This window comes from Accipiter gentilis, chromosome Z (genome assembly GCF_929443795.1).
Source record: "Accipiter gentilis chromosome Z, bAccGen1.1, whole genome shotgun sequence".
In the NCBI taxonomy this organism is placed as follows: domain Eukaryota; kingdom Metazoa; phylum Chordata; class Aves; order Accipitriformes; family Accipitridae; genus Astur; species Astur gentilis.
In genome coordinates, this window is record NC_064919.1 from 58248381 (window position 1) to 58272760 (window position 24380).

General features: G+C 38.4%; 1 protein-coding gene across 3 annotated transcripts in view; it reads left to right on the forward strand.

Moving 5' to 3' along the window:
* The first annotated feature begins 431 nt into the window (after positions 1–431).
* The window catches only part of PUM3 (pumilio RNA binding family member 3), a 30816-nt gene continuing 6867 nt past the window's right edge, over positions 432–24380 (forward strand). The window contains exons 1-16 of one of the 3 annotated variants that reach the window (XM_049796262.1): positions 432–2223; positions 3038–3144; positions 5141–5323; positions 7149–7284; positions 8038–8113; positions 8915–9008; positions 9227–9293; positions 9843–10017; positions 11770–11873; positions 12398–12476; positions 14180–14278; positions 15400–15453; positions 17046–17126; positions 21045–21187; positions 21864–22086; positions 23153–23240. In XM_049796262.1, coding sequence (XP_049652219.1) covers positions 3048–3144; positions 5141–5323; positions 7149–7284; positions 8038–8113; positions 8915–9008; positions 9227–9293; positions 9843–10017; positions 11770–11873; positions 12398–12476; positions 14180–14278; positions 15400–15453; positions 17046–17126; positions 21045–21187; positions 21864–22086; positions 23153–23240 — 1699 coding nt within the window. In that variant the 5' untranslated portion in view covers positions 432–2223; positions 3038–3047. Of the gene's footprint in view, positions 2224–2623; positions 2694–3037; positions 3145–5140; positions 5324–7148; positions 7285–8037; positions 8114–8914; positions 9009–9226; positions 9294–9842; positions 10018–11769; positions 11874–12397; positions 12477–14179; positions 14279–15399; positions 15454–17045; positions 17127–21044; positions 21188–21863; positions 22087–23152; positions 23241–24380 lie in introns of those variants that run through there. The other 2 variants (XM_049796263.1, XM_049796264.1) reach the window with 2 other exon arrangements.

Below are 24380 nucleotides of genomic sequence, written 5' to 3' on the forward strand. Positions count from 1 at the left end.
ATGTAAGCTATAAAAGAATAGTCTTAGACAAGGTGCGTGTAGCTGTCTTCAGAAACTGAGAAAGTACCTTCAGTACCATTCACAAATGAAAACGAAATGATGCAGTTTTGCCTGACTTCTGTGGTAGTTATTCTCTTGCTGCCTCGGAACAGTCAGATTATGACTGTGGTTACACCCCGTTTTTCTTACAGCTTTGCACCTTCAGATGTCTTGTCAAAGGAGGCTCACTGAAGTGACCAGAGCAATCCTGACCAAGGCAGTAGACAGCACTCCATTGTTGCAGTCTTCAGTAAAATTGCCTTAATACAAAGTCCAGATCTATTGTGTCACAGAGCTGAAATATTTTTTTAGATGTGAAAATGGTCAGATAAATGTGCTATTAACAAATGCATTAATAAAAAAGCGCCTTTCCCCCCCCCCCCCCCCCCCCCTTAATTTCATTGATTTCTTTACTACAGACACTACAGGACTCTTGTTCTGGCTAGGACAGATAAGCAGACATATTGTCACACTTCTATTAATCTTTATGTAAAATATGAGACGTGCCAATTTTAAACTTCCTGTTATACTTACCACAATTTTTAATTTCTTCAAAGTCTGCTATGAAACAGTGGTATGGCATTCACCGCTACTGAATTCACCATAGCTCTCCTTGAGCTGTAAGCCAGTGCCAGAAAAGTGCCACATCAGGGATTGGCCCTAAATGCAAGTATGCTAGCACTGCTTCTGCTATTACTATAGCAAATTTATTCAACAGACAAATGAGAATGCATGTGGATGTACTGTGTGAAAGAAGAAAAGGTTGTAGGCACTTCACGATGATCTTACCCAGCCTTTGACTATTCAGTGAAACATGCTTCTTGCTCCTGGAATTCTTACCGCTCATTTTTGCTGTCCAAATAGCATCATCCTTCTTTCTGTTTAAAAAACTCGTTGTCAGAACCCCATTTTCAAGGGTATCCAAAAACATACTTGGGATACCAAATTGGAAACCTCATGCTGAAGGAGTAATGTACAATTATGTGAGTAAGACACAATTTTAGAAGAATCTGAACGTAAAACTGGATCTTGAGATGAGGTGTTCACTAGAGAGACAGACTAGTAATACTGAATTTCACCATTACATATCTTGTTCAGAAGTTACAAATTCACTTCTCTGAATTTTTATTTTTAGTTTCTTTAATGATTTTTATCTCCCTGGAATCAAAGCAGTGTCCAGAAGAAAAATAAAACAGATATAAAAAAAATAGACATTGAAACATCTGTGCTGATACATGACTGAACACACTTGGGAATATCCTGGGGACACGATTAAGTGAAGAACCATCTTCTACAATCACAGCCTGTTTTAAAGTACCTGAAGATCTTTAAGGTACCCTTAGTTACTTCTTATGAAAAATAGATGCTTAAACCTGTAAGCTGGTTGACTTGAAATCTCTGGCTGATACTCAAAAATTTCATGGGTTTATTTTCCGGGAGACATTTCTATTATAGCAACCAAGCTGAATATAGCAATATATTTTCTAATGTCTTACTTGGTCACAGTCTTAATCCTTGAAAAGAAACCACCAGAAACCGGGAAAATATAATTAGTGTAGAGAACAGACGTGTCTCAAATATCTTACAGAGGTTGTTCCAAACACTTGAAGCAAACCATTCAGGCTGTGGGAGCACGCAAATTTGCAATATTGACTTAAGCCAAGCTTCAAAATACATTCTCTTTCCCCCATGCCCCTTTTAAAACACAGGGTTTTCACATAATTTTGACAGGCACGATGTTAACATTTCAAAGAGTAGGAAAACTAAACACCATAATCCTGCCGATGCCAGTTCTATCTTGCAAGTCACTGCCGAGTAATTCCCAGGAGACGAATAAAACAAAAATAGTACTACCACCAGCTGCACTGAAGAAAAAGCTTTACTCCACCGAGTAATTTCTCTCTAATTACTTCTTCAGTTAAATATCCTATGGGTGGTATTGCGGAAGTATTTACTACGCTCTGACTTCCTGTCATAGCTACTGTAATCGCACAAGTGTAATAGCTGCCGCATTTAGGATTACGGATCCCCTTTCCATCCAGAAGCGATGACTCTACTGAACACCCGAACATGAAAAAAACGCTTGGCACTGACGTTTCACGCGACTCGTCACCTGTGCATCGTTTTGGAGTAACAGCTCCACCTGGTGTTCTCCAGCACCATCGCTGCCGAACCCGCACTGTGGTACCTTACCTTATTTTCAAGCCGGGATCTCATTTATGCTGGGCCCCCGAGAAGATGGCGGCAGGCCCGCTGGCCCAGCCGCAGGGCCAGCGGAGGGGCGGGCAGGAGGCAAAGACAGGAGGGTGGGGAGTGGGGACGCGGCCTTTCCCTACAGCGGACCGCCCTTGTCACGGCTCCGGCGTGAGCCGGCACAAACGGGAACTGCTACGGAGGATCCCCAGGGGGACGGAGGCGACTTCGCCTCGCCTCGCCGCGGCGCGGCAGCCGCCACCGAGAGCCGGCGAGAGGAGGCGGGGGGGGAAATGCGTGGCGCCCACCGCCTCCCGCGCGGCGCTTTACGGTACCTTGCTTCGGCACTGTCGCGCGGCAGCGGCCAGGCGGGCCAATGGGGAGCCGTGCCCGCCGGAAGGGGCCGCAAAGCGCGGGCGGGGCGGCACGCGTGAGGAGAGCAGCGGGGCCGGAGGTGCGCGGTGCGGCGGCGGGCGGTCCCCCCGGAGCACCCCTGCCTCGCGGTCCTCCCGCGCCCGGGCAGTGTCGCTGGGCCTGGTCTCCACTGGGGACCCGGGCCGGGCCGGGGCGGCGGGCGCCCAGGCCCAGTGAACCGCCGTTTTGCCTAGCGGAGCCTCCGCGCAGACCGGGCGGCGGGAGACCTCTTGTGGTCCCGCAGCGCCCACCTAGGGACGGGCGACCGGCGCTGGGAAGGGTTTAGCTCCGTGTTAACCGGTGTCGAGGGAAGCGGAGGCTCTCTGTTCCTGGCGTGGTTAGCAAGGGAGCCACGGCGTTCCGGTAACGCTGTCTTTTACTCCGTTTGCAGTGTTGGCGGAATGGAAACCAAGGGTAAAAAGAAGTTCGTGAGGAAGAGTGGAAAAGCGCCTCGTGGAAAAGTGCCACACGGGAAGAGGAAATTTAAAAAAGATAATGGTAAGAAGGCAAAGGCTACCTAATGGGAGACCTGGCTGAGCGATTATTGTTGTGCGCAGGCATGCTTGAACTTCATTTTTTATCGTGGTGAGCTTACCTCATGAAGTGACTGGCTTGGTAGATGAATGAAGAGAAATGGATGTTGTCTGCCTGGAGTTCAGTAAAGTTTTTGACAGTGTCTCAAGTTAGTGTGCTTAAAAGCAGCTTAATTACTAAGTTGTAGAGATCAATATATTTTAACAACCAACAGGTTTGATTAACAACTCGGTTATGCAAAGTTTATTACATCTCCCATAAGATCCTTGCAGAGGTCCTGATGAATTATGGGCTGGATGAGCAGACGGCGATGTAGATTGAAAACTGGCTGAATGGCTGGGCCCAGAGGGTGGTGATCAATGGCACAAAGTCTAGTTGGAGGCTGGTGCTAGCAGTGTGCCCCAGGACTCACTAGTGGGTCCAGTCCTGTTCAATGGCTTCACTGATGATCTGGATGGTGGGGCAGAGTATACCACCAGCAAGTTTACCAATGACATGGAACTGGAAGGAGTAGCTGATGCACCAGAGGTCGTACTACCCTCCAGGGGGGCCTCAGTGGGCTGGAGAAATGGGCTGAGGAACCTCATGAAGTTCAACAAGGAGCGAAAGACAAAGTCTTACACCTGGGGGGGGAAACAACCCCATGCACTAGTACATGTTGGGGGGTAAGGACCTTTGCAGAAAAGGCCCTGGGGCTCCTGGTGATCACAAATTTGAACGTGAGGCAGCAATGTGCCCTTGTGACAAAGGCAGCTAAGTGAGTCCTGGGCTACATTAGAAGGAGCGCTGCCAACAGGTTGAGGGAGGTGATCCTTGCCCTCTCCTCAGCACTGGTGAGGCCATGCCTGGAATGCTGTGTCCAGTTCTGGGTTCCCCAGTACAAGAGAGACATGGACATACTGGAGAGAGCCCAGCAAAGGGCCACAAACATGGTGAAGAGTCTGGAGCATTACTTCTGTGAGAAAAGGCTGAGAGAGCCGGGACTGTTCAGCCTGGAGAAGGGGGATCTTGTCAATGTATACAAACACCTGGAGGGGAGATGCAAAGACAGAGCCAGGCTAGTTTCAGTGGTGCCCAGTGACAGGACCAAAGGCAGTGGGCACAGACTGAAACACAGGAGGTTCCCTTGTGAACATCAGGAAAGACTTCTTTACTGTGAGGTTGACCAAGCACTGGCACACGTTGCCCACAGAGATGTTGGAGTCTCCCACCTTGGAGACAGTCAAAATCTGCTCAGACATGGTCTTGGGCACCCAGCTTTGGGTGGCTCTGCATGAGCAGGAGGGTTGGATCAGAAGACCTCCAGAAGTTCCTTCCGGCCTGAGTCATTCTATGATTCTATCTTGCAGTCAAAACTGACTGTATGATCACATAACCTGGAAAAAGTAAAGCTGAAATTCTTTACATAGATTGCATTGCAAGTCCTTCAGCTCTATTTGATTGATCTAAAATACTCTTCTAGTTAAAAATTTGAAGTTGATAACTTTTTGATTCTAGGCTTTGCTTTTTCACATTAACAAAAAAGTTTATTTGAGAGTTGAAGGTAGGGTGTGTGAAGTGCTGTGGGTTACGATTAAGAAGATGCCTTTCAGTGTTTGCTGTCTTCTGCTTAAAACAGATGATGTCGAAACAGCTATGACCATAAACTGTGAAGAGATGATTTGGGGATTGATGACTTTGCTATTAGGGGTGGCGAAATTTTTAATTTAGACTAATCCTTTTTATGCCTCGGCCATTTTACTGCTGCCCAGAAAATAATGCCTAGGCAAAACTTCCCTAGGGAAACCTGGGACACCCAGGGACTGCAGTGAGAACAGCGTCTTTGAGAAGCATGTAAGAATTATTGTTATATATATAATTGTTATTACAAAGTAGTTTAACTCTTGTTACAGTAATTTGTTATTCTGAAGCAACTTTAGCTCTAGGATAACATTTTAATTTCTGTTTTCCTGGTTAATAGATTCGGGTCCACCAAAGAAACTTCTTAACAAAGGAGATGAGGAGGGAAAGCCTAAACCAATTTCCAATAAATTTGTGAAAGGACAGTTAAGACCTGGAAGAGCTAGTGTCAAACAATTCAAGAATAAACAGCAATCAGAAAAGCTTGCAAAGAAGAGGAAGCTTCAGGATGGTGAAGAGGGAGGTGAGCAGATTTTTAAGCTTGGATATCAATGGAAACTAGGTTTTGGGAAACACGTTGTTCATCTAGGTCTTCCTCTTCCCCCCTGCCTCGTTATCACCTGTACAAATTGACTGAATGACTCCCAAGTTTACTTCACATTTAATCTTTGCTGTGGAAAAATTTACTTCACCTGACTAAGCTTGAGGCCAAAGTCATGAAAATCAACAGTTACGGATTTTCTTGGAAGTCAAAAGTAAAGATGCAGTAGCAAATTTAAATACTTGGTATGCCATCATAAAGCTATAATTATTTTAATGTCAGTGTTAAGTGGCTAGCTTGAAACTGTCTGTTTTCACACAAATTTAGAAACTACAGAGTTTTTCATAGACTGTTTTAGAAACCTAATCTTCTGTTCTAAAACTACTGGCTATAAAATTTGGAACACAAAAATTCATTAAACAAAGTTGATTATCCTTTATATTATTTTTTCTGTGGTCCAAACTATCTAGTCACTTTTTTTTTTTTAAAACATCATCGGTATTATCACTGCTTTTTACATTGTACATCTTATTTTTGTGTTTATACAGAGAGGTTAAATAAATGGTTTTATAACTGTTTAAATGGATTTCTTTTTTAACTTTGTTTCTGGTACATGAGAACTTCATGTTGTTCCTTCCTCTGCTGTGAAGCAAATCTCCACTGGGACAGTTAAACAGCACTGTAAGATGAGAAGTGGAATCTTATGTGAGGGATTCTGAAGTTCTGCAGAAAAATACTAGTTGTTCGAAGGACAGTAGAAGGTGTTGAGTATTTTCTTGTTGCTGTCGCATGTTTGCAGAATGACTTCACATGGAATATGCACTAGAAGTTTGAAAATGTAGTAGCAACAGAATGTTCATATTAAGCTGCTTTAACAAAAACCCAAACACAAATCTTTAAATGTTGTCCATAAGAATAACTGAAAGTTGCTGTGTATTACACAGTGGCGGTGCTCTCAAAGCAAAGTGTTACTGGTTTTGCTTGTCACTATTACTTTAGGAGAGTCATAGAAAATATCAATAATATGCTTTGTAAAAGGAGAGCATGGTTTTTTGGATGGGTAAGACAGTTAAGTGCATACGGTGCTTTTAAGGTCTAAAAATTTAAAGCTGGGTCTTTAATGTTCCATATTGATGTAATAGTTGGCATGACTTGCTTCTGTGAAACCATATAATATAAGATGATGGGTTTTGTTCAAGGTATGAATAAAACTAAAACCAAATACTTGGAAGTTTTTTCATAACTTATTCATGTCACTTTCTATAAAGTTACGTTAACTGAGTTTGTGGTGTGGCAGTGTACAGCTGTTGTATAGTTAAAATCCCATGCTTAAGGAATTTGACTGAGTAAAAAGATTAAGCATGTAAAAAGGCTTTAATATTTTTCCTTTCTCTGAGATTTCAGATACGTATCTTTGAGTTAGGGCTCTTCTTTTAAGAGAGGAAAAAGGTATGTATGAGTACAGGATGAACTAAAAAGGGAGAATTACCTCAGGCAGTCATAGGCTGTTAGCTAGATGCATCCTGAGTCAATTTTCAAGCTATTAAGAGGTTTACGATGCATCCTTTGACAGAGCTTTGAGGAAAAATTGGGTTTGCTTTGTTCTTCCAGTATTCTAGAAGTGGATTACTAGCCTAGCATACTTACTAAGTATTTATGCTTTCATGTTGGCTAGCTGGGTAACTGCACGCAAAGCTCCTGAATAGTTAGCAGTTCGAGTCACAGAGCTGCCAGACTTTATACTGCTAAAGGATTCCATTGCTTCTCTTTTATTGACTATAGAAAATGTATTTATTTTTGTCTTCAGGGTCAGATTCGAAGAAGCCGAAATGGAATGACTTAAAAAAGAAAAGGAAGGAGTTAAAGCAAACCAGACAACTTAATGATAAAAGTAATTATGACATAATTGTAAAATCAAAGCAAATATGGGAAAGTGTGAGAAGGTAATAATGATATTTTTTTTCTTTCATTTAGTTGGCTTTTAATCATAAGTTGCAAGAAGACTCTCTTTCTCCTCTTCTAATTATATGAAGCTATATTTCCACAGTGAAATTCCATGGGTGAATGATAACATCATGTGCAATTCTGTAGGCGGTTCAAGCAGAGTGTGGACCCATGGTGCTAGAAATGTCTGGATTGAGCTTACTTGTACTTTAGGCTAAAATTTGTGAGTAAATGCTTAAGGAGCTGTCTTAGGTTTTGAATCCTGAAGCACAGAGCATGTACTGTTTCAGCCTGATCTTGCACTGGGATCACTTCATGAGTTTTTTGTGGAGGTTTGTATACTTTCTGTGGGCAGGTGTAATTCTAGAACTAGGGTCCCAAATCAGATGGAGGAGTAAATTTTACTTGCTCTAAGTGTCCATGCTTAGCAGTTTTGGCTGTAAGATTCTTACAGATCTTTGGATCTGTAAGCAACTCTGGCTGCAGATTTAAGTATGTTCTTTTTAATAATACTGTTACTCAGAAAATAATTAATTTTCAAGTGTTGAAGTCTGGTTTGGTTTCTAGGAACTGAAACCACTTAACTACATCTGTCTACAGGTTTAATAAATGACAGTGTAAACGTGGATTAGCAGGAGCTAACTTAATTTTATTTTGTACTGTCTTGCTTCTTAATTTATAAATGTAAGTGAAACATACTACAAAAAACCTGCTTCCTCAATTAAGGTTGTTTTACTTTTTTTTGCTTGTAGAAAGAAGTGCGATAAGGAGAAGCGAGAAAAACTAATGAATGAACTACAGAAGCTTCTTCATGGAAAAATTAAAAGCGTAAGAAAAACTAACGCTGTAGTGCACAAATTTACAAAAGCTTCTTTAAAGAATGGTGAAATATAATGAACTTTTAATAAGATAGTACTAACCTGTTCTTCCAAAAGCTACTGGGAATTTTTTTAAACTGTGAATAAAAGAATAAAAAAACAGGGTTGAAAGGCTGCATTTGGCACCTGGATTTCAGGACAGTAGTCTTTGGATGGTTTGTTTATCAGCTGGCTATTATAAGGCTGTCTGTTTTGCCAAGGAGCTTTAGTCCAGTGAAATTCTGTGTTAATTGAAGTTCAAAACCAGCCACTCAGAGTTTTGATTAATTGCAATTGTTGCTTTGTGGCTTTCTTTAAGAGAAGTTAATGTCCTGATACTTAATTATACCAAGTAGTTTTTCTGCTTAATTCTTGAAACATATAACTTGGCAGTGAAATAAATGCTGGATTTCAAAATGATTCTTGGTGTTCCATGCTGAAGTGGAACTGTATCGTCACACTCACTCTGAAATTACAAAGAACATGAGAGAAAACAAGATACAATTTAATGGTTCTCCTTCAGTATTAAAACCTGGATGCGTGTTCTTAATTGTCAGCAACTGCAAGTATTGTCTATGTTTTGTTTGACAGAGTACTTGTAAAGCAGTAAAAAAACCTTAAAACTTAATTTGTTATAAACAGGTAACTACTTTTATAATTGGCATTATATGCTACATGTGGCATAAAACTATATCAGAGAGGAAGTGCATTAAAACAAGTTCGATGCGTAATGCCATTTGGCCTAGGATAATGAAATATATCTGTCCTGTAGCTGGCGTTTGCACATGATTCAACGCGAGTGATCCAGTGCTTTATTCAGTATGGTAATGAGAAGCAAAGGCAAGAGACATTTGAAGAATTGAAAGGTACTTTATTCTCATTTACATTTTACCTATATGCTTCTGTACTGTTAGGATGCATTAGAACAAGCCATATTATTTTCTCTTGAATATTTTTAACTCTTTGCTGAACTGATGCATCGTTCCTAGTGAGCTTTTAAAACTTACTTAAATAATGGCATCTTGTTTTGTAGAGTTAATGTAGTGAAAAATCAAATCAGCTGCATGTTTTTCGCTTCTTCTAGGTAGCCTAGTAGAGTTGAGCAAGTCGAAATATTCCAGAAATATTGTGAAGAAGTTTCTTATGTATGGGTGAGTATGAAGTGAATTTGCTTAGCTGTGTTGCATTGTGAATGCTGCCCTTAATCTATAGTGCATAAATAAAAAAAATATATCTCTGGAAAAAAAAAAGTCTCTGGAAAATCTTTATAATAGTGACAAGACCGGAGAGTGTCTGGTATTGCTAACAGCAGTTTTCCGTTTGCAAAAAATAAAGCTAAAGCTGTACACATTGAGGAAAATGTGCCAAAAAAGCTCAAATAGATGCTTGAAGTTGGTCTTTGCCTTATGCAAAAAACTGGCTTGTAAAAGTTTTCTTTGCTTAGTGTTTCAGGAAGGCATCCTTTATTCTGTAGAATTTATCCAGTGGCTTCTTTTCTTTGCCTCAAAATGCCTTATGATTTCTCCAGATTCCTGGCTTTCTCACCGTATTTTCATAAATGCCATAAAGCTGATCCAGATACATATATTTCCTGGTTTCTACTTATCACCTAAATGCGCTTCCAAAAAAACCGCACTATTGATAGGTCAGCTTATCCCTAAAGTTTTAACTCTTGCTAACTGTCTTTCCCTGTGAAACAGGACAAAACCACAGGTTGCAGAAATAATAAAAAGTTTTAAAGGCCATGTGAAAAAAATGCTCCGTCATGCCGAAGCATCTGCTGTAGTGGAATATGCATATAATGACAAAGCTGTTCTGGAGCAGAGAAATATGCTGACAGAAGAACTATATGGGAACACTTTCCAGGTCTACAAGGTGACGTTTCAGTACTTTCTAGTCTAAGGTGTTTTGCATCTAAAGTATTGTGTTAGTAATACCTTACCTATCTTAGCTACTATTTCTTTTGGTTAAATTTCTTTCTATCAGCTGTCCAAATGTAGTCTAGTGTAGCATGTTTAAATGTTATGATTACTTGTGTATTTATGTTCTAGGTGGTTCTGTTTTTTCAGTTTGAACTATGTAAGAAGTATTATATTCATGTATTAGCTTGCTTTGCTCCATGAAAGACAGTTAATGTATAGTTGCAGTTATCACAGTGTCATAGTGCCTAGCCTGAAGTAGTCACCCTTGCTGAGATAAGATTTCAGCTTAATTCCCCATTAATGCTGTAGGTAGCTTTTGTGTCAGAACTGCCTTGTGTCTCGTGAGACCTGCGTGTGGGCAGAATGTGCCTGTATCTATATACAGTATGCCATTTAGGCTAAATTTTTGGCTTTGTTTTCTTTTGTCATGGAGACTATAGGACTTGAGTCCAAACTCTCTTGAAACTATTCAGATGTAGATCCTCACCGGGCAGTGGGAACCTTTTTAAAAAGTAGAACCTCCTTTCTTTTGACTTCTGTTTTTTCTTCTTTCCTGCTGACTTGGAAAGTTGGTTTCCATTAGGGGCACAAATAGTTTTATTTGCTACAAAGTACAGAATTGTTTTATGCAATTATTAACTACATTAGAGTTACTTTTGAACCCCGGTGTACGACACAGCACACTTACCCAAGATTTCTGTTAAAATTGTATAAGAAATTAACAGCTCATTTCTGAACCATATTGCTATTTTTTCTTTACAGGTTATTACAAGTTTTAGTAAAGCATTTTGCAGCACTGTAATAGAAAGGTGTTTGCTGTGTTTGTGGGCTGTAATTTGTACAGGGAGTAAAACAGCCTTGGAAATCAAGTGCAGTGTTAGCTTCCATCATTCTACCATTCTTGGCATGAGTGCTTCAAGTAGTCTTGCATTGTGGTGCAAACCTGAGACTCAACAGTATGTGGGTTTATAAGAAATTACTATGTAGTCCTTAATGAGACATGGAATTTCTTGGAGTTTTGAAATAATGTAGTTCACCTTTCCCCCTCCTTCCTCCAACTCTCCCCCCTCCCCTTCCCCTCCCAGCAGGGTCTGTTAGAAATACATTTCTTCTAATTTTCTATCTAGTCAGACTGTTCTCCTAACAACAGATTCTTTTACAAGAGTTACCAGTGTAATTGCTCAGATGAGATACCAGGAAGTACTTATGTGTTTAAGGTATATGGTATATATTCCTCCTCTCTGCTGTTCTTGAGCTGGAATTTCCTGGGCCTTGGTTAACTTCTCAGTTCATTGACTTGTTGCTGTGTTGCCCTCTGACACACGCATACTGTCATGCAGGATTTCTGCTTAGCTCAGGAGTCCCTTAACACGATGTCAATTTTGTGTATTTTACCTTGCATTTGACAGTCTCATGAAGAGCTGACCATAACTGGCAAAAAACAGTTCAGACCATAGATGTAGCTTTTGTGTGCTAATGATGAATATTCAATTCGTAGAACCTTAAGTATACAGCTTCTGACACACTCCAAGTAGATAAGCTTTTTATTTTTAAAATTGTAAAATCTGTTAGTTTTGCAGAAAATTCATTTTGTTTCTGATATTGTTGATGAATTTTGAATGGAAAGGCACTAAAGATTATGATTTTCTATGAACTCTGATGCTTACTGGGAACAATTAAACCTCTGATTATGCATTCATTTCAGACACCAGCTGTCCCAACACTGGATAAAGTGTTAGAAGCCCAGCCTGAAAAGAGGGAGGCCATTTTGGATGAAATGAAACAGATCCTTACACCAATGACACAAAAGTAAGTACAAATATTGATATAAGGTGTGACAACCTAGCATGAACTGGTTTGTTTCTGACATACAAAGAAACAGTGATATTGATACTCTTTTAAGCTTATATGACAATGATATTGATACTCTTCTAAGCTTTAACATTGCTGTGTTGTATAGTGAGCGTCTATGGTTTTTGTCAAAAGTGTCATAACAAATATCTTAATTTTGAACTTCACTTCTGTAAACTAAAGTGTCCTCTGCCCTAGTCAATCAACTGGTAGAAATCCCACAGTGTGGTCTATATAATACATTATTGAATAAGCTTCTCCAGTGGTCTTTAGGAGAAGATATTTTGCTAGGTTTTAGAATTTGTAAGTTTTGGTAGAATCTTCCGCATATTGTAAATACCAAACATCTAATCCAGAATGTCTGTGTGTTTTCTGCACACCACACTGCCTAACTTTTAAAATACAAATGACATATTGGTAGCTTATGTTAAAGGCATTACTTGTGGGGGACTTTTTGCTTATTTTCCTCTTCCCAAATACAGAGAGGCTGTGATAAAGCACTCACTGGTACATAAAGTATTTTTGGACTTTTTCGCTTATGCTCTTCCGAAACAAAGATCCGTAAGTATGTTTTGTTTGGTTTTTGTCTTCTTTTGCCTTTCAGTGGAAAGTTTTTAATCTTGTCATGAAAGTGTTGTAAGATAACTAGACAAAAATACACATCTTGCATTTGAAGAGTTTTACACATCTGGTGATTCCAGATAGATGATTGGAGAGTAGTGTTGTATGGAGATTTACAGTCACAGTGAACTTTCACACTAAAGCAATAGTGTTTGTGACATTTGAATTAAAAAATTAAAAAAATACCTAATGGGGACTGACTTTGATGTTTTCTCTCTCCATGCTAAATGGTCCTTCTCAATAGCTGGGGAATAGTTAAAGCCAGGGACATTGCTTCCATTAGTTTAGCTTTCCAGTGTGTAGTTTCTTAACCACTTCTAGCCATTGTCCAAAAAGCTCTTGATCAAAATACAAAATCAGATTGGCCTCTTCTGTCAGCAGCTAAAACTTTTGTCTTCTGCCTCCTCCTTACCAAGCACATGGCTTGTATCACTATGTCTGCATTAAATTCCAGTTTAAGCTTACACTGGCCATTCTTGCAAAAACTAGGCCTAAATCCATCTGTGTGATGTCACATTGTTTAAGCTGGTATCCTGCTTGCCTTCATCTGTCTTCAAGCTGTGTCCATCAGCCTCACCCAGGTTCTGCAGTTCAGCACCATCTCATTCCAGGCCAGGTGGACCCTTTTAGACTTGCTGTCTCTTACCTAATTCTGCTGGGCTGGACTTGACTCTTGAAGCTAAGGGTAGTGAGGTGGACTATTCATGGCCTATTCCAAGTCCAGATCTTACCTAATGAAATGTTCCCCTGCATGGTTTCATGTAATGCTTTGTCAGGGAATGCTTCTTGACTCACAGTCTTGTGTCAATCAGGGGAGTAAGGGTGTATCTCTTCCTCCTTGCTTGGCTTTTTGTGCAGACATGGTAGCATATGGATATTCTCTTTTGGGTTTGGAAACTCCTTTCGTAGATCTGTTTCTGCCTGTGCATACAGCTAGTGACACCAATCACGTTGTGACTGAACAGTTTCTAAATAAATGGTAAAATGCTTGGAAGCTTTGACTAGCATAGAAAGGGAGATAGGTGGGAGCTTCCTGTCCAAGAAATCGATCAGATAATAACAGAAGTAGTATCTAGTAACCTGGGAGGGTTTTTTTTCAGTTTGGTTTAGTTTTTCTTTTTTAGCTGATGGTGTTGTCAGATGACTTCAGAACCTCATTCCTTTGATATGAAGACTAACTTTTGGCCGAATCTTATCTGATTTATAACATCACCTGGTGCTTAAATGACCTATTAGTTCTTCTTGCTTTCTGGCTAATACTTTGTATGTATAAACAAATTATATCACCTTCCAAGATTTTCTTCCTAAATGAATGTTTGTCTTTGACTGCTCTAATTTCTGTCTGAGTTCTGAGCACCCTTCCTTGAATTTTCTGTAGGACAACTGACAAGCTTCAATACAGTTCTGGTTTCATAGGATGAGTATGATAAACAGTGTAGTTTTGATGGGAGAAAGCTTATGTCATTTACAGTGTTTTGGACTCCTTGTGAGGCTGTTTTCCGTAGATCTAGGCAATGACAGTGGTTCTGTAGAGCCAGTGATGCTCTCTATAGTGTAGTGGGCAGACAAAAAAATCCTTTCATGGCCTTGCCAACCGACCTTGAGATTTCTCAGACCTTTTCTTTCACCTTTTTCTTCCCCAGGAAATGATAGAAGCTATCAGAGAGGCTGTCATCTACCTGGCGCACACTCATGATGGAGCCCGAGTAGCGATGCACTGCTTATGGCATGGTACTCCCAAGGTATTGTTTGGTTTCTGTCTACCCAGTCCTCTTTGATAGTAGTCTTGTCTGTGAATATGATTGCTCATGTGGGTCCTTCTGCCAGCACACATTTTGATGCAGTTAAGTATTTGAGAGCAAGGTTAAAAAGTGGCCCAGCTTTACCTGTTGGCAAATGTAAGCAGTAGTGTTTTGTGAATCAAATGCTTTCATTAGAACTTTTAGAGTGGAAGCATCTCCTTTTATTTTTAGCAGCGTTCTTGGAGACGACACATAAAACTTTTCCATTTTAAGATTATTGGCCATTCATTCATCCCAGAGATTTCTTAATGCAGGTGAAGCTGGCAGCAGAGAGAGGACAGTAAAAACTTCATAATGTGGAACAATGTTTGGGTTTGGAATGCCAAGACTTAGAAAATGGTATAGGTACTGTGTTTTAGTTCCTTCCACTGATACAGTATGCTGAAATACTTTAGGTGTAACGTATGTCATCATCTCTTGGAAATGCTGTAATGCCGCCTATCTTTTTCTGTATTAAAAAAAAGACTATTATGAAAATAGTCTGCTTGTTAAAAAGCGCAGAAAAAAATATGAAGTTGCTAGGATCTAGGGGTAGTAATGGGTGTAAAGAAGACTGAGCAGTGATTGCAAGAGCCAAAAGGAAACTTTCTGCCAAAAAAAATCTTGCTTGGAAAGGGGTTTTGCAACAGGCTAGAGTCCCTGCTATTTTAAAGCTTCAAGTACTGTTGAGTAAGTTTCTTTCCAAATGAAAGGTTGAAGTGCATTCTTCTTCTGTAAGTAATGAACAAGATAGGGGTGAACATATGTGGTTGTTGGGCGTTTTTTTTGTTGTTGGTTTTTTGTTTTGTTTTTTTTCTCCAAGTTGCCCTTTGTGGCATCTTCCATTGGTGGGCTAGACTTGTAAACATATCACAGAACCTCCCTGGGATTGATTCTTTCACAGTTGAGGTTTAACTCTTCACACTGTTTCTAGGTGTTGACTAATAGTACAAATGCGAGACTTTGGTAAATAGCCTTTGCTTTAGTAAGCAAATTGAAGGTTATCTTTTTGAAGGTGTAAATGTTGCTCAGAGTCACTGCCATCACAGGCTCATTCAAGTTTCTTGTTTCTTTTTGGATAGGACAGAAAAGTCATTGTGAAAACTATGAAGACATATATTGAAAAAATAGCAATGGTGAGTGTTCATTAACCATTTATTTAGTCCCTGAAACACAAGTGATTTGAGAGAGGCTAATTTGAATGTCCTTTGGTAGTAGAAACAGCTATGAGGTCTTAGTAAAACTAGGTTTAAAATAGTGGTGATTTATTAGATAATATGAAATATATTGAACTTTATGGCATATTTAGAGACATACCAAGAAGCTTCATTGTGGGCACTATATGTAGTACAATCCTTTAAAGTAGCTGAGTTAATTGTAAGTCCTAAATTTTTTTCTACAATTTTTTTTTTTGAGTCCAACTTTATATTGCATCTTCATACGGCTCATTGGTTAGTTCTCCTTGGTTGAGAGTAAAATAACATGTATACAAAAGAGGAACAAAAATTAAGATGGGTTGGGGATGTCATTGGAAAGGCCATTTGAATGTCCATATTTCATATAAGATGCTCAATAATTTTTTTAAGTCAGAAAGCTTCAAAATGAATTAATGTTGAAGTGGCATACAATGAAAGAAGTCTGTATTAAATTTTTTTCTGAGTAACGTGTTTGGAGACTGCAGCACCAATAGAATAACAGTTGCAACCAGATTTCATAGTGCTAGGCAAAACTGCAACTGTGAAGAAAAGCTTTTTAAACTTTTTCCCCTTCCTGGTTGCTCTGTTGTTCTGTTTACTAATATTTGACGTTGGCTCAATCAGTGGTCTCCAAATTTTTTTGATCACGCAACCCTGAGCATGCTTCTCTAATATATGTATATTTATGTATAAATTATGTATATGTACTACTGTATTAGTATATGTTATAAAACATACACAGAAACAGAAATTTGAAAAGGATGAGATAAAGATAACCAGTGGTTATTTTTATATACTAATGGTAGAAAAAAATATTTTCTTCCTGCACCACAATGGATTGTCTTGTGCATCCCATTGTGGAGGCCACTGGTCTAAGTAATGTTTCTCTCCGTAATTTGCTAGTACCAGAATAAATGAGTTGTTATATTTTATAAAATATGTACTACATAGAAATATGAGACAGTGGGCAAATAGTTGCTAAAACAACACTGGAGCACTGAAGGTCTGGCTTCACTTTGATGTAGAGTCTCACTAACATACAAGTGGATTGGGTTGTGCCCTTTTGCGTATGCTAGATACTTGCTCTCCAACAGTGTGGTAGAGACCGTATGGCTTATTGCAGAGACATGATCTCCAGAAACACGGTATGTGATTTATCTCAGTTTTAAGCAAATCCACCACAGAGGTAAATTCTCTATGTAATGTTCCTGCAAGGCAAATCCTATGATTTCAAATTATGATTATACAACAGGATTAGGTTAATAGCGTGGATGCAATAAAGCAGTATATCAATTTATAATGGCAGATCAGCTTAATCTACCTTTGTTTTAACAACATGCTTCTCTTAACAAGCCTCGCTTTCAGAAAGAGCTTATATGTTGGGCTTCTCTCATTCTATGGCAGTAGACAGAATTTGCTTGTGGTTCATGTTGTGTCTTGTTTGAGACAGAGTCTTAGAAATACTGATTCTAAGTCAATTAGTATATTTGTAGAACTTGACTGCATGTGGTTCTGATGTCTCATCTTTGCAGGGTGAATTTTCTCATCTGGTCTTGCTGGCAGCATTTGATTGCATTGATGACACTAAACTCGTGAAACAGTTAATTATATCAGTAAGTAATTGAATTTTTCCTAAAAAAGCATACTAAATAGTGTCACAAGTGTGTTTGTCAGTGTATAGGAGGGTGAGAGTAGGAATCCCATCTGCTTTTTTCAAACCATTTAATTCCTTTCCACCTTTCTGTGTCATTATGTTTGTGTATCGTATTTTTTTCTTTTCATAGAAGACGTCAGCACTTTCATATGTTCTGTTTAGTTATTTATTTGCATTGGTTTTTAAGCTAGATTCAATGCTTGCTGACAATGACCCTTTTTGTACATGTTCCTTCTGGTTAATGGATGTCTGGAATCTCTTTAAAGTTAATGTCTTTGTTACAGAAGTTTGAGCTCTGCTGGTGTTTCAAAAGATTACATTGGTGGAAAACTTCAGAGTGAGGATGTCACCTTATCCATTTTGCAGGCAAACCAAGAAAATCTATGCCTAGAATGTCCTTATTGTGCAAACTTACTATCAAAAGGTTGTTTAACACATTTGGGTCATTTCTTTTGCAGAAGTAGCATCGCGGAAAGTCATACTTCGAGATAAACTGTAGTAAACTTTCAGGAACATGGCAACAGGCCTGGATATAGTATACCATGACTTCAAACAAGAAAAAGTACTTTGAGATTTTTTGTTGGATGCTGAAACCATTAACTCACATTAATTCTCAAAACTTGACATTTGTACTTAATGTGTTGATATTGAATGACAACTAACATTCTGGATGAAATCCATGTAATATTTTTATCTTGTTTCCAAAATGGATACAGTTAGATATCTGAAACATGAGAGCACTCTAGCTGCTTTGCTTCACCTACGTGGAATTGCAGAATGAACAGGAAGGGTAGTATGATCTAGTCTGCATCTGCTTCCTTTCAGAATGCCCCATTTCCCCACCTTCCTTCCAAAAATTATTTAATAGTGTTTCATAAAGTGTTTAGACTTAAGATTATGTTTATATGCAAATTTTATCACTTCTAAGATGTTTTAATCTGTAAACTACCATAAAGTTATGTTTTCACACTGATAAAAGAGACTTCATAGTGCACAATTAATTTTCATGCAAGCAAAATAATTAATGTTGATGTTTAAGTTGTGACGTGCTTATAGTACTACTCATGCTATAGCTTTAGGACTGAGAGGTTGAGAGATGGTGGCAAGGAGGTAAAGATACGGCAAATTCTTTGGATGTGGAGGATGCATATGAGGAGAATGTGGTTATGATGAGGCTTGCTTTAAAAAATTTGAGCAGTTCTTCCATTGAGCAACTTTGTATAAGAGGGGTATTGGGGTTTTGTACCCTAGCATGGAGATTTGGCCTTAAGTCTGTGCCTCTCTAATGGGTGTGGAGAGATGACAGCATCCCAGTGTGGAGAAGGCTTTCATTTCTGGGGTATATCAGCTGTAATCACAGCTGTGTTTTGTTTTCAGAGTCCAGTTTGCAATGTTACAACTTCTGGGCAAGTTCCAAGCAAATTAGCTGTGACAGATCAGAGCTGTCGTGGTACAAGATCATTGAGGCGTTCCTGTTACAAGCACTCTGCTTCCTGGAGGGTTTATTAGTTCACATACTTTGTTTGGCTTTAGCTGAGCTTCCAAGGTGTCATTTAATTCCTGAATCATCTGCAGTTTTCAACCATCTGAGATCAAATATAATGGAGTGTTTAGTGTTTGGTAATCCTACCACATTAATCTGGACAGAAGACTAAAGGAGAACAAGGAGGAGTGGTCTTCACACATACAAAATTGGCCTGTCTGGGTTTATATATGGTCAGGAACAGGGAAAGGATGTCAGGGAAAAGGGGAAAAAAAAATCACGTTAGATCAAAACCTGCTCTTCCAATAGTGAATTAAATCTAGTAGCAGAGGATGAGGTGGAAGCATCTAGAAATCAAGCATTGAAGCATACTCCGTAGAAGAATCCAACGCTTAAAATTATCTTAAGGAACAGTTAAATTTCTAAAACACCTTATACTGATTATCATTCTGTCCATAAATTTAGCTTAAGGAATGTAAGGAAATAATAAAGATTTTGGGGGGAGAAAAAGCAGTGTTTGGACAAATCTTTTTTGTAGTATTATAAAACTGATCACTTATGCGGATTGGCAGAATGGCTAGGAATTTGCAGGTAAGGGAGGGTTTTAAGCTCTTTAAATCCTTTGAGGAAGTCTTTCCTTCTCACATTCTCTCAGCTCCATGGAGTCTTAATCCAGGACCAAAGAATACGTGTGGTGCTTTAAACCTTTGTATGTGATTGGAACTGTACATTGTGAGCATGGCATGTGTCAGGGTTCAAGCAGATTTTAGCAGAAATCCCTTTTTTCATGAGGACTCCAAGCAGACAGTGCTAGGGAGACATTACCAACAAGAGACAGCATGCCTGTGTTGTTTAGAATTTCTCCCAGTACTTTCTCACAGTTCTGGCACTGAAAGGATCCAAATTCTCTAATTTATCAAAATAATGGAATCAGTGGGGGACGTATACTTTTGGAGGATTTAATGAAAAAATGTATATTATCATTTATGCAAAATGGCTGTGTTATACATTGACTTTGAAGTGCAGATGATATTTGTGTTTGTACTAAACTAAGTATATGCTGTACCTGTTTTAAATTTTGAAATATTTCAGCACTTTTGTCATCCATTTAATTGAACTTCACATACATCTCAATCTGCATGTACTGGCTGAGAAGGCAGAACATGGTTTTGGTTTGGAATACTTTTCCTCAGAAAAGATTCCGCACCCCACCCCCCCACCCCCACCCCGCCATGACTGGAGTGTGAAGGTTACCATAATAGGTTTTTATTAATACTTACAATGCTGCATCAAGCTTATGTTCATCTCAGTTTACTAAAACTCTTTTTACCTAGGTTTAAGCAATATTTTTGAAATAAGAATGTTGTCTTACCATTTCCTGCCAACTTCCAACTATCTTTCTCCGTTTCTCTTCCCCTCAAAGACAACCAACCAGGCGCCATATTAATAAAGGGTGACATTGGTTTAAATTGTTCTATTTAACTTTTTCTAGGTGTTGCTGGAAGGATTTTAATGGGGGGGAAAGGGAGTTTTAATATCTACGGCCTATAAAATATGCTGAAAGTGCCCAGAGCTCTGTGCAGCCCTCCTTTGCTTTGATAATCACAAATTGTATATGAATATTAAAAGTTGCCAGGAGTGGATTATCATAATGGTCAAGAGTATCTGGATGGTATTCAGGATTCTCCAGTGCTGCTTGGAACTTGGATAAAATGCGTGTTGCTGTATGAAAGTGCATTTGTTGAGAAGCTGACAAAATTTTGAGTACTAACAGATGGGCTAATGTATATGCTTCCATCTGAATATAGCAGCATGTTTCTATAAGGAAGAAAACTCCCTTGCTTATTAATGCATTTCTTCCTCAGCAGTGTTAGTGCACAAGTGTATGAGGTGTATCAGTTTAAGATAGACTTTTCCTTCCCATGGACTGAAATTACTGTCTAGGTACTTATGTACACTGTCTTGAAAGTCAGCGTAGTATCAGTGTTTGCTCTTAGGTGATGTGGTAGGTGATCCTTTTTATGTCTGATCTGCTGAGGTTATGACTTTTACTGAGGTTATACTTGTGCAGCATATGACATACCAGAATATGTGTTGTTCTTTATACTTGCATGTATCAGTGAAAACAAATCCTGTCCTTCTGTAGTATTTTCTAATTGGTGATATTGGCACATCTGATATACACATTTTAAACCTTAATTTTTTCTTTATTTCTCTCACTTCTCCAAACTTTCATTCTGATTAGAGGTTTTTATTTAATTTCACAAACAGATATGAATCTTATTCAGGGTATATAGTTTTCTTAAGCTTTGCATTTGAAGTTAATCAGTAATTACTGACAGCTAAGAACTATTATTTCATTAATGTTTTGTTGCTGTTTCTTTACTTCTACAGGAAATAAATGCTTCTCTGCCCAATATAATAAACAACAAATATGGAAAGAAGGTCTTGTTGTACTTGCTAAGTCCTAGAGACCCTGCACATTTTGTTCCAGAAATCATCGTGCTTCTGCAACAGGGAGATGGAAATGCCTATAGGTAAATTATATGAAGGTTAAGTTGTTTTCCGTAGAGTCCAGAAGAGTTCATTCTGTCATGATCGATTTAATTTCAGCTTTTCTTCATTACATATCTAAGTAATGTAAATATATAAAAATAGTACAGAAGTATTCTTAGATATGTTAATCTGTAGTCCTTATTTTTGCATTTTTGGCTTAAAGTTCACATATGATGGTTGGTGACCAGCAATGTATTGGTGATCAGCAATTTACCCCCTTTGTAAAGGGCAAAAATTGTGATGTGTTCTTTGTTTAAACTCGTATATCAAATTTGGCACAGCAGAAGATTTTTCATATGCATTATTGGTGGTTTGAGTTGCATAAAAATAAATCTCAAAATCTAGCAATAAAAATGCAAATTGTTAATCTGAATTCAGTCTCTGGTATTGACGTTGATGCTTATCAGTTTTTGAAGAAGGAGCAATTTTAGATTATTAGTGAGCTGTTTAAGAAATACCTCTCAGTAGTTGAGATAACAGAATGAATAGAAAATCAACAGAGGTTAAATTATTGTGAAACAGAGGGAAAAAAATGCTTTATTTTGATCTTCCAGTAATTTATAGCAGTCTGAAATAGCGTATATGTTCTGAATTTCTTGTTGCTTGATGGGCATACAAAGCAAGTCTTCTACAGCAATGTGCTGTCTCTTTCATCAGTAAGAAGAATCCTGAACTTCGCCGTCGTGAACTCCTGGAAGCTATTTCCTCACCTTTGCTAGAATATTTGCAAGAACACACCCAAGAAGTAGTGATAGACAAATCTACCTTTGTCTTGGTTGCTGACATCTTAAGAACAGCTCTTGGTGACATCCAGCCTGCACTAGATGCAATTGCAAATTTAGCAGCAGAAGAGCTGGTTCCAGGTGGCCATGATGGGCAGGTAATGTAACAGAGAACAAGGTGCTGAAATCTTTGCAAATGCACAGATTTGTCTGCTCACTTTTTCCTTTACGTAAGACGTCAACACACTGCCCTGATAGCACTCATACATTAGACATGATCTCTGTTTTCTGACATTTTTCTTTCATAGTTTATTATTATTGCATCTGGAGTGATGATGGCTTCAGCCAGCATTTCATCTGAGTAGTAGAGCAAAGTACTTCATGATCTTGAATTTTCAGAACTGCTTTAAACACTTAGTGGGAAAGTAGCTGACAATCATGTTACACAGTCTCTCTTTTAATGTTATTGCTATGCAGTCAAGCAGTTAGTAAATTTTGATAGTTCATTTGACTGTTTACACTGAGAATGATAGGGTCTCTTAGCTTTCAGGTATGCATATCTCCATGCAATGAAAGATCTTAGATAATAGCTGTTTGTCTTTACAGTATGACCTTCCCTTCAAAGTGTGCCCCTCCCCTGTTTTCTTGAGTTAAGCCCAGTCAGATACTGTCTGTAGACTGGAAAACAAAAAAGCTGTGTACACTATATTTAAGATAGATGCCCTCCAGATTTTTGTAGATATTCTGAATTTGCTCTGTCTTTCCCCTTCTTTAAGATGCATGTTTTGTAGAATTTCATATGAACTACTCAAGTTTTCTGTGATTTTCTGTGAACCATACTGTAGTGAATTTTCAAGTCTGTGAAAATGTAGAAAGTCTGGAAGTTCTTATAGAGGCAGCTAGACCAAGAGATTCTGCTCAGTAAGCATGAAGTCCTTAAAGGGATGGATGAAACATTGCTTGATACTGTTTATATATCTGAAAGTCAGATTTTACAGGGAAAGTGGTAAAAAATAAACTGGTCAATTTAAATAAGTATTCTGATACTTGCATCAAACTTGTTGATATTTGCATAGGTGATGACTATATGGATCAGTGTGATGTGGTGTCCGAGGGCAGAGTGGATAAAGCAAGCAGGAATATTTATGGACAGACGTAACTGTATTTTGAAACGTTATCATTAAATACTTTGGGGTTGTTTTGGTTTGTTTTTTCCCCTTAAAGCTTCACATTGCAGAGCATCCAGCAGGCCATCTAGTTTTGAAATGGTTAATAGAGCAAGATGAAAAAATGAGAGAGAATGGAAAAGAAGGTATGTTGGAAATTCCGCTTTATTTGGTCAAATTATAACCAGAGTCAACAGTTATCTGATGTAAAATAAGATTGCTGCATTTATTTCTTTGGATATACTAATGTATGGAAAATTTAATGTATAACATGTTTATAATATTAACATATTTAATATATTAACTTATAATTTAACATATGTATAATAACAAGATGATTGCTTCTATGTTTTTGCTGTTGTGAGTTGTTACATGAACAGAATGCCAGTGATAAAGTTGCTTTTTCTGCAAAGCAAGTACTGGTCTGGGTTTTTTTTTCTCATGGGTGTACTGTGTATTTGGGACAGGGTTCATTTCTGTGCTTAAAATGTCTTGATAAGTTTGCTAAATTGCACAGCAATTTAAGGGACAATAATAGAAGAAGTAAAGTCTTTCTAACAGAAGACTTGTTTCATTAGTGCTTGTGACCCAAACTGTAATCTTTACTGTGTTCATTAGTGTTGCTGGGTTAATGCTTTATCACTGTTATTACAATAATTCATGCACAAAAATAGGACATCTTTGCTATTTTGTATCCCAGAAGGCAGAGGTTGGGCACAGATGTTCTCATCTTAATTTAGCTTTTAAACTTATTTTATTACATAACTGTAAAATCTCGTGTGAAAGCTGTAACCTAATAGAGATGACTTTCTCATACAAAAACCTCAAAAAATGAAAGGAAGTGGGCATGGCGTAGTATAATCTGGACAAAACTTCTCTGTGTCTAGGGGGCTTTTTTCTTTGTAGAATTATGAGACCTTGTTAAATTTTTTTCTTGTTTTCTTCTTACTACGTTCAGGTATCCACTGTTAAAAGTAAGAGTTAGTTGGGCTTTATTAAATGTTTCTGAAAGGAGGCTGCTTTGCTACTCCTTGAGTGGATGATTAAAAATGTGCAATGGGAATTTTTATGTGTCTTTCAGCGAGTATCCTAACTGAGATGATGATAGTTTTCTGGATTTATTTCTGCTAACATTGTACAGTCCCTATTTTAAACACAAGTTCTTCCCTTTGATTTCTTTATTTTCCTTCAAAGAATGCACAACTAATAATTGTTGCTCTGAGTTTATGGAATTGGCATTGAAAAACAACCAAATTGTTACCACATAGGGAACAAGTTGAATAAAA